General features: G+C 39.2%; 2 protein-coding genes across 2 annotated transcripts; one reads left to right on the top strand and one right to left on the bottom strand.

Moving 5' to 3' along the window:
• Window positions 1-2272: 2272 nt before the first annotated feature.
• Window positions 2273-4586, top strand: LOC129111526 (claudin-34-like). The gene is made up of 2 exons (XM_054623504.1): window positions 2273-2306; window positions 3217-4586. The coding sequence occupies exon 2, from the start codon at window positions 3410-3412 to the stop codon at window positions 4130-4132; it is 723 nt and encodes a 240-aa protein (XP_054479479.1). The 5' UTR covers window positions 2273-2306; window positions 3217-3409; the 3' UTR covers window positions 4133-4586.
• Window positions 4587-4851: 265 nt separating this feature from the next.
• sumo1 (small ubiquitin like modifier 1) lies at window positions 4852-9669 on the bottom strand. Its single transcript, XM_054623509.1, has 5 exons — window positions 9533-9669; window positions 9176-9250; window positions 7442-7519; window positions 7251-7322; window positions 4852-6971 (listed from the first exon to the last, which is right to left on the bottom strand). The coding sequence occupies exons 1-5, from the start codon at window positions 9542-9544 to the stop codon at window positions 6903-6905; spliced, it is 306 nt and encodes a 101-aa protein (XP_054479484.1). The 5' UTR covers window positions 9545-9669; the 3' UTR covers window positions 4852-6902.
• Window positions 9670-10836: the final 1167 nt, after the last annotated feature.

Genomic DNA, 10836 nt, shown 5'->3' with positions numbered 1-10836 from the left:
TAACCTCTTTTCTAATTTCTCAGCGTGAAGGACTGAGGCACAGCTGGTGTTTCTGTGGAGGTTATTCTAAAAGTTAGCACTTTATTCTCTGCTTTGAATCCTGTATATTTATTTGAAGACGTGCTTGCTGTAGCCTCCCACCACTGTGAACCTCATGGACTGAATTGGTTGTGACCTGGGCGCCGCGTACGGCCCACACACACACCACATGTACGCAGTGCACTCTTTCACCTACAAAGCAATAAAATGATAAAGCTGAAGATCTTTGTTTGATAATTATGTCTCATGAGGTAGGTCAGTTTTATGTTGTTTTACTGGAACAGTCCACTCAGCCCAAGTTACAAACTGTAAGAATATTTCAAGTTTGAGTCGGATCTGCTGCTGCTCGTTTCACCTGCTGCTCTGTTTTCTGTCTCCAGGCCGGCTCAGCTGTCGGAGGCTGATCAGCGTTGATCGGACACCTCTGGAGCCTGTGAGCCGGTACAGCAGACAGTTACACTCACATCTGTGGCTTTTGGGTCCTTTTCTTTGTCTTTTTCCCCTCATCTGCTCTTGACACTACTGACCTATATGTTTTAGTTGTAATCAGATTACTCTGATATTTAGCATACTCATGTTTATGCCAAGTCTGTCCCAGTATTAACAACTTAGAGAGGCACTTATGAAAGGGAAAAAAGAAAAATGCTGATTTTTCTTTTGATGAATTGTGGGGTTGAATATTTAAAATTCAATGCAGATGGTCATAAAATGCTGATTGGAGTCAACAGACTGAACGCGTCTGGAAGATTCACCTGAAATGACATTATGGGCTGTATTGTCTGATTGCTTTTCTGTCCTGACTAGAGTTCATTGTATATTTGAAAAACAAACCAAGCCTTCAGTTTACAGTCCGGTTTCAACCTTTGAGACAGTGAAAAGTAGTTTGTGTTTATCGTGTTTGCTCCGGTCGAGCAGGTGGGAGTGGACAGACGGGAGGATTATTCCCAGATCTGATTCCAGAGCAGCGGGAATGCACTTCTGGGAAATGTCTTCATTTTCTGACTAAATAATATAAAAGTGACGACAAGCAATCACTTAAGTGCACATATTTAAACTTTAATTTCCTGTTAAAAACATACATGTATACTCTTGAAATAAGTTGTCTTTCTTTCGTAGGATGTAGTGAACAGTCAGCTTGCTTACAAACCAAAAGTCTTTCATGATCGTGTGAAATACAGATGCAGAAGACGTTTCCTGTTTCCCATCTCTGACGCATCTTAATCTATTGCTCAACATCCTCTCACACTTTTACAACCCCACGCTGGGACTTTTTCCAGCCCTTTAGCCGCCATTCTGTACTTTTACTGCGCCTGATCAGGAGTTTTATTTATTAGTATAGCCAGTGAGAGCAAATCGATTTCCCTGCCTCGCCCCTTTAGGACCAGGACGACATGTCTGGCTTTCTTTCAGACGCCTTCACCACACTGAATATTTTAATTTATTCCATGATTTACATTTTAGTTACAGGGGATGGACAGTGAAGCCTCCTAGAATAACCTTCTGAAGCCTTGTGTTAAGATTAGATTGAGGTCAAATGAAGGGAAATGAATGGAGTAGAAGTTATTCTCATATTGTGTTTTTCTTTGCTGCACATACAAGTAGAGAATTCTGACATCATTCAGTGATGATTTATTTCACTGGGCTGGTAGTATGTTGCCTTAAAATCTGTTTGAAATGTTGGTGGCTTCCAGTTTATTACATTTTTGTAGAATTGCAAGAATTGACATGAATTCTACCTGCACTGTTGACCTTGAGTGACAATGAGGCACTGATTTAGTTCTTTTTCAAACTTGGATATCATATCTTATTGTTTTTTGTACCTACCCGTTGACGAATGAACCTGAACTTGAACAGCAATTGTAATATATCAACATTCAATTGTCAAAAAATCATTTTAACTCGCTTTGGAACTAGATTATTATTATTGAGTTTCTAAAACAAATCACAATATTTCAAATCTTCAAATGGGCCTCAACAGGAAGAACAAAAGAGAAATCTAATTTTGGATCCCTGAGCACTTATCAAAATGTCATAAGAGCAATAAAAAGAAATAAAAAAATATATGGAACTAGATTACAGTCACAGTGAAATCATCAGAGCTTACATTCTGTCAATCATTTACAGGTTCACAACATGACGGGAAACTGTATCTAGGTTATTGGTGGCGTGATGAGGGAGTGTCCTGTCGGCTCTGCTTTAAAAAAGGCTTTCAGTCTGTTTTTAGTCTTTGGAACGTGAAGGAGGCTCGGCTCAGCAAACACCATCAGGTACGTGACAAGATGGAGAGTTTGACCTCCAGTCTGGAGTTGAAGTTATCTGGAATCTTCCAAACCTGCTTTAATCTTCTGTGATCAATAATATACTCGGCATATGTCTCAGATTTATCATTTATTTTTGTTTCTTATTCCTTATTCAATTTTTGGGGATTTTAGTTTAACTTCTTCTCATGCTGCTTTCATAAAAATCAATATGATGGAGTGGACAATCTGTACATTACAGTTGCCCTTATATATATATATATATATATATATATATATATATATATAAAATAAATGTTAATAAAGGCTTATGTAAAATATAAATAAAAGACAATTTTAAATGCCATGTAAGTGATGTACATAATGCTACAATATATAACTAAATATATTTGAAGAATAAAAGTTAAAAACGGAAACAAGTAATAATAATAATATTAATGGAAGCATTGCACAGTTGAATTATTATTGAACAGAATAAGTAAGATATACAAAATGTAGCTGATGCATAAGACGCAGAGATGCCAAACCACATGTACTTTTATTTGTTTATTTAACAGCTCGTAGTTATGAAAATCAAACAGAAGGTGATGAACAAACATGGACATTCTGCAGCACAACAAACATATTTGATTAACATTTAAACCAACCATAATGAAGCTTGATCCAATAAAACTGCTCCAGTAGAAGTGTTTCCCCACGATTGAGGGTCACAAAACTTTTAGTTAAAGTTTAAAGTTGAGTTTTCTATCTGATTTATCCGTTTGAACTAACCAGTTCAAACGGATCAGATTGTCATGTGTGAAATATTTTCTATTATTAGTTTCATACAACCAATGCACCAATATTTTGAGAACAAGTATTTTCTGATATGTTTGGCCTTCATCGGTGAACACCTGTGTTTGTGTTGGCGTCCTCTCAGGGAGCTGCAGGTTTCCCAGGTAACCCAGGTAACCGAGGAGCATCAGAGCTGCAGCCACAGAGCGAGGCCTCTCTGCTGGAGATAAAGTGTGATCCCGAGGCCTTCCACCTGGATTTGGTCTCTTAACGATGCCCAGTTTTGGAGGGATCAGGACTTTCGTGGATACCTGACCCTCTGTCGTGGCTCCACTGCTATGACCTACCTGGCTCACACCGCCCATGCTCAGCTCGCCGCCCTCTGGCTGGCCTGCGTGGGCTGGACTCTCACCGCCGTGGCGCTCGGACTCATCCAGTGGAGGGTCTGGCTGGTCTCTGACAGGGAGGTCATCAGCTCCGGGGTGGCCTGGGTGGGCGTCTGGCGGGCCTGCTTCAACAGCCACACCCATGTGAGCCCTGGCTTTAGGGTCATGCACTGCAGGTACATCAGCCTGACGGAGGCCTTCACGCCGCCGGAGATCGCGGCGGGTCAGGTTCTCATGCTCCTGTCTGTGCTGGTGGGGCTCAGTGGGAACGCTGGCGGCGTTTACGCCCTGAAGAACATCTACTTTGGGACGGGGAAGAGCTCCCTAATCCGCTTGCCGTTCTTCATCTCCGGCGCTCTGTGCCTGTTGGCCGCCGTGATGTCACTCATACCTCTCCTGTGGAACCTGATCTCAGTGGTGGCCAATCACACCATCGAGTTCCCCCCCGAGTTTAAAATGCCCCCGGCTCCAGATTCCCAACGTGTTGGGTCTGGCATCGGGGTGGGGATGGTGGGGACGGTCCTCATGATCGTGTCTGGGATTATGTTCTGTATGTACAGGTCACCAGTGAGGTCACGGCAGCTGGACGCCTCAGTACCTGCACAGTCAGTGACTGAGAGCAGGCGGGCCGGGGGGGAAGATAACCCGGCGTTTGAGTCTCAGGAACACTTGTGATGCGTCTGTTTGGATGTTTCACACGGACTCAAACAAATCCAAACCCCAACCTTTAAAATAGTTTGATTTGCTGAATGAGATTGAACTGAAGAAAGAAAAGTAAAAAGGGGTGTTTAGTAAATCACGTTCTGGTTTTGATCCGTTTCCAGCATCATAGCTGATTCTATTCGTTTAGTGACTCATCTAATTTTGTGCTCTGGGGAAGGAACATTTTAATCTTTTGGCAGCAAACAAACCTCAGACTGAGCTTTTGATAACATTAAAATGTCCATGTTCACTATTTGTTTTTGCTTGTTTGTTTAGGTATGACGTGGATCCATAGATCAGTAGAATAATGTACAACGCTCTCACAAAAGATGGATAAATAAATGGAGCACATTAAACTTTTACATAGATTTTGTTTTACTTTTATCTGATATTTCTAGCATTTATGGCGCTGTGTAAATTAATTAGATTAATTGCATTTGGGAATATGTAATATTTAACGACAGTAAGAGGTGAATTTTAATAAATTTGGAATGTTTCTAAGTTATTAAAACGTCCAAAAATGTGAGAATCATAGACTTTCTTTTTCAAATTATAAATTGCTTCCTGATATCAAGTAAAAAACAAACTCCATAATTTAATTTATTTTACCAGAATTTGAAGCTGTTGGATGCAGACACTTTAACTGAAACCTTTACAACGGATACTAAAGTAAGAATAAAAGCACAATGAAGTATTTTCTTAAATATTTTATTCAAAAAAAGCAACAAGCTCATCTCCAGAATTTCAAACCATCTGTATCAATGTTCCTCTGATAATGAACAGTCCCTCCGCCTCACTGAGATCAGTGTTATGGCTCAAGTCACAGCACTTCCTGTGTGGAGGTTTGGGTGGAGTTCACCGACGCACGAAGGAAAACATGAACAGAAAATCTTTTGCTTATAAGGACACCTCAACCTGACAATTGAATATAATCAATGCTTCACTTCATCTAGAGAAGATGGGTCCTTTTAAAAGTAGCTTTCTGCTGTTTATGGATGCTGAAAACATAATGTATGGCAGTAGAGGCAGCTGGCATGACTTTGTATTGAGAGCACTGAGCTGTGGTTCAACCATCACACACTGCAGCTTAAACCTGGTGTTGAGTTTGTGATGAGTGAAACAACATGTTTGTTTGGGGCTGCTCATGATTCTAACCTTCTTGAGGAGCGTCATACAGCACACACAGTGAGAGTTTCTTTCCAAAAGGAAAAGCTTCAAAAACAAGCGCCGACACCACAGTATAACATGTCATTGTTCGGAGATGAATATCTGCAAGATCTTTCCTAAAACAAACACTGCATGACTGTCGGCAAGCAAAAATATTTCCATCCGGGTATATGTTCAGATGTATCTACAGAGTCGACCCCTCAAATATAAATAAAAGACGACGCTGCAGATACATTTGGCATATCGTTCAAACGCACTCTAATACTGAATCCAACATATACAAGTAAAGCACAATTATCATTTAAAAAGTGTTTTTGAAATCTAAAATATTACTGCATCAGGTCAATAATCATTTTACTGTTTGGTGACGGGTGCAGTTCCTCTGAAATGGCACACAGGCTGTAAATGCAAATTATTCTGAAAGAAGTGTTGACAAACTCCTTTCCATTATGTGGTGTTGAGGTCTGACCAGTAATCCAGCTGGATATCAGAACGTTTCCTAGTGACTCACTGCTAAGAATGTTGAACAGAAGATGTGCGGATTGAACGGCCAAACTGCATCTTTGACATCGAGCTTTTTCAATGTCCCGTATCAGAAAAAAAGAAAATGGTGCCAGTGTTTTTGATCACTGCTCGTCAAACACAGATTTAAAGGAATAGTGCATCCAAAAGTCTATTTGCTCAGCAGACCCAGCTTTGCTTCAGCGAGGTCAAACTTAAGAAGCCAGGTGGACCTTTGTGGGTTTTTTTGCAACAGGTGTTCTCATGTTTCTATAATAGTCAAATAAATGCTTATTGATTAACTAGTATTAAAGTCAAAGCATTTCAATCACTTTGAGGACAAAAATCCTCCGAATTGCACCAATGCAAGTCGCACAGCGCAGCAACACAGGATGCCACATCCTGACGTTATCCAATTTGAATTGAACAACTTTAACTTTTTGGTTATTACATTAATTTCCAAAACTGTGTGCAGAACAATTACTAAATTTTAAAAACAAATAACGATTTATTCAACTTTTTGGTCACTTGGTGCCATTTGGCTTCAGAGCAGTAAAATGATACAGGATGGATCACTTTTCTGGTTTTAATATCTTGTAATTCTTTGTAGAACACGGACACGGCGCTGCACACTAACCGCGTGACGTCGTCTGCTGATGACCTGTTACCGCTGTAATAAGCGTGATGAGCTCACAGCATTTTCCTTTTTGGGTGAACTATTCCTTTAATGCAGATTGTTCCTTGACAGCATTATTTGCTTCTGCTGACACCCCAAAAAAAACGGGACTAAAAAAAACCTTGAACAAAAGCAGTTTTGTCTGTGTGACTTTGGGTGTAACCCACGCGTTGAATGCTATTGCTCGGGTCAACAACATGAGCGTCCCTGCACTTCAGAGAACCAGATACTCGCTGTCCTGTTCCTCGTCTTTACCTCAGTCTGTTCATCTTTCCTCATTCATGGAAGCCCTGATAAGAGTAGGTTTTGATCCAGATGGTTTGAAACTAAAAAATACGTACATACATACAAAATAAAATACAAAATAAGAAAAAAAAAAAAAAATTAAATGCAGGAGGTTTAATCGTTCCAAAGTCCACCAGTCTGTTCTTGATAGACCTCGATGACGTCCTCGTCCTCCATACCCAGCTACCAAACAAACAGCAGAGGAGACATTTTGGTCACAGAGTCCAAACGCAACAGTTTCTTTCTCACAATCTTGTTGTATTCTTTTATATTAAATTTCAAAACTATGACAAATTACCAACTGCAAAATTGCATTTATTTGTCAATACTGGAACATTTATACACAGGTATTTATCTAAATAACTAACTAGTATGTCATTAAAGAAACACATGACCATCTGGATCATTAAACATTTCAGCAAAAGGCTGAAGTGATGCTAAAGTCAGGAGAGACAGGTTTACCTCTTTCGGAGTTTGGTTGTCTGCGATTCTCTGTCCTTCAAACAGAAACCTTAGCGTGCTTGCTGGAACCCCCTTTAAGAAACAAAACAACACAACGCCAATCTGAAATAACGGAGCTGATCTGACATCTCTAAAAAGTGACTTAATAAGACTTGAAATGTAGTCAGAAGTAATTTGAAAAGACCAAAGACCTGTCTCTGGCTGTAAGACTCCTTCAGCTTCTTCAGATGTGTCGTCATTTTAACCTTAAAGTGGATTTCGCTGCTGTCCTGTGGGGCGGAGAGAGGAAGAGATGATGAGGAGCAGCGGAAAAGGCGGCCCGGTTCAACAAGGTGACAGATTTTTGTCGTTGCAAATTAACAACATTACAGGGAGAAGTCCAAAGAAAGAAACGACACGCATTCAGTGTGTGAATAAAACCAAAATCACTTCTCTCAAAAGCAAAACATGTTCACTGATCGTTTCAGGTTGAATTGAGAATGTCCCAAATGAATTGGGTTTATTGAGATTGAATCACTACTACTTCGATTATTATTATTAGTCACATTACTATTACTATTCCCTATTTCATAATTATAATAATTGCTGTTATTATAAGTAGTCTCTTTTTTCCTTCGTTACTCTGCTTACTACTCTTATTATATTTATGTCATGTACATCGAATGTGTTATGTTGTTAATTCTGTACACATGACATCTATTGACTTCTGTCCGTCCTCCTCTGTCTCTCCAAGAGGTTTCTCCCTTTTTTCTCCCTGTTAAAGGGGTTTATAGGGAAGTTTTTCCTGTGCCTATGTGAGGGTCTAAGTACAGAGGATGTGAGGGTGTAAGGACAGAGGATGTGAGGGTCTAAGTACAGAGGATGTGAGGGTGTAAGGACAGAGGATGTGAGGGTCTAAGGACAGAGGATGTGAGGGTGTAAGGACAGAGGATGTGAGGGTGTAAGGACAGAGGATGTGAGGGTGTAAGGACAGAGGATGTGAGGGTGTAAGGACAGAGGATGTGAGGGTGTAAGGACAGAGGATGTGAGGGTCTAAGGACAGAGGATGTGAGGGTGTAAGGACAGAGGATGTGAGGGTCTAAGGACAGAGGATGTGAGGGTGTAAGGACAGAGGATGTGAGGGTCTAAGTACAGAGGATGTGAGGGTGTAAGGACAGAGGATGTGAGGGTCTAAGTACAGAGGATGTGAGGGTGTAAGGACAGAGGATGTGAGGGTCTAAGTACAGAGGATGTGAGGGTGTAAGGACAGAGGATGTGAGGGTCTAAGGACAGAGGATGTGAGGGTGTAAGGACAGAGGATGTGAGGGTGTAAGGACAGAGGATGTGAGGGTGTAAGGACAGAGGATGTGAGGGTGTAAGGACAGAGGATGTGAGGCTCTCCAAAACAAACTGAATCGAATCACATAAAAACAATACTGCGTACATAATAAATGTGTTTCTTTGTTTTTCATTCTACAAACATAACTACCTTTTCATGGCACAAGTAAACAAACCTTAAAACCACTTTTTTTGGAGTGAAAGTCACCTTTTTGTGTGTGTGTGTGTGTGTGTGTGTTTAAAATAACTATCAGAGCTCATAAAGAAGTGTGTGTGTGTTGTTATGATCCAAACACAAACACACACACCTGTCCAATCACTTTTAACTTGATGTACTCTCCATCCTTCTTGTATGTTGTTATTGTGTTGAATATTGTTGAATATTGTGTTGAATATTGTTGTATGTTGTTATTGTGTTGAATATTGTTGTTATTGTGTTGTATATTGTTGTATATTGTGTTGTATATTGTTGTTATTGTGTTGTATATTGTTGTATATTGTGTTGTATATTGTTGTTATTGTGTTGTATATTGTTGTATATTGTTGTATATTGTGTTGAATATTGTTGTATATTGTTGTTATTGTGTTGTACACACACAGACACACACCTGTCCAATCACTTTTAACTTGATGTACTCTCCATCCTTCTTGTCTCCCCCGTCTTGGCTGGATGGTTTCGTCTCCTGTATGAAAACAAACAAACACACAAACACACAGAGAAGTCATTCACACAGGTGGAGGACTGTTTGAACCTCTAACACTCTGCTTTCATTCACGTTTAAAGCTCTTAAACTCTTGAGAACGAGCCGCTCAGATGGGCCTGCAGCTCCACAGAGCTAACAGCTAACAGCTAGCATGCTAACGTAGCGGCTAGCAGGAGGCCGCTGCTCGGCTCTTCTTCTGCTCCTGTGCGGGCTGTGGCGGGCTGTGGGCTCCGTGGAGGCTCCGTGGAGTTCACATCTCACCGTGTCTGACATGTTCCCCTCTGTTTGTGTCGTTAAACCCACGGACAATGGACGCGGCTAGCGCTAGCTTCCGACCGCAGCTGTAGCTCGGTGTTGTGAGAGTTTGCTCCACATCCGCCGGAAGTGACGTCGGGGGAAATGTGTCCTTCACAATAAGACGAGGTAAACGTGTTGTGTAAGCATAACAGTGAAAACTGTGCTTGAACATTTAAAAATAGATTCATGATTATTGTGTTGTATATTGTTGTTGTTATTGTGTTGTATATTGGTATTGTGTTGTATATTGTTGTATATTGTTGTTATTGTGTTGTATATTGTTGTGATTGTGTTGTATGTTGTTGTATGTTGTTGTATATTGTTGTTATTGTGTTGTATATTGTTGTTATTGTGTTGTATATTGGTATTGTGTTGTATATTGTTGTATATTGTTGTTATTGTGTTGTATATTGTTGTGATTGTGTTGTATGTTGTTGTATGTTGTTGTATATTGTTGTTATTGTTGTTATTGTGTTGTATATTGTTGTTATTGTTGTTATTGTGTTGTATATTGTTGTGATTGTGTTGTATATTGTTGTGATTGTGTTGTAAGTTGTTGTATGTTGTTGTATATTGTTGTTATTGTGTTGTATATTGTTGTTATTATGTTGTATATTGTTATTATGTTGTATATTGTTGTTATTGTGTTGTTATTGTGTTGTATATTGTTATTGTGTTGTATATTGTTGTTATTGTGTTGTATATTGTTGTTATTCTGTTGTATATTGTTGTTATTATGTTGTATATTGTTATTGTGTTGTTATTGTGTTGTATATTGTTGTTATTGTGTTGCATATTGTTATTATGTTGTATGTTGTTGTTATTGTGTTGTATATTGTTGTTATTGTGTTGTATATTGTTATTATGTTGTTGTTATTGTTGTATATTGTTGTTATTGTGTTGTATATTGTTGTTATTGTGTTGTATGTTGTTGTTATTGTGTTGTATATTGTTGTATGTTGTTATTGTGTTGTATGTTGTTGTTATTGTGTTATATATTGTTATTGTGTTGTATGTTGTTGTTATTGTGTTGTATATTGTTGTTATTGTGTTGTATGTTGTTGTTATTGTGTTGTATATTGTTATTATGTTGTATGTTGTTGTTATTGTGTTGTATATTGTTGTTATTGTGTTGTATATTGTTGTTATTGTGTTTGTTGTTCGCTGCTGCTGGCTGGCTGAGGGCTACCAAACTGAATTTCGTTGTATCACTACAATGACAATAAAAACCTCTTTATCTTTATCTTATAACCTGGTATGCTGATAGT

This window comes from Anoplopoma fimbria, chromosome 22, assembly GCF_027596085.1.
Source record: "Anoplopoma fimbria isolate UVic2021 breed Golden Eagle Sablefish chromosome 22, Afim_UVic_2022, whole genome shotgun sequence".
In the NCBI taxonomy this organism is placed as follows: Eukaryota; Metazoa; Chordata; class Actinopteri; order Perciformes; family Anoplopomatidae; genus Anoplopoma; species Anoplopoma fimbria.
This window is presented reverse-complemented; position numbering and strand designations above follow the sequence as displayed.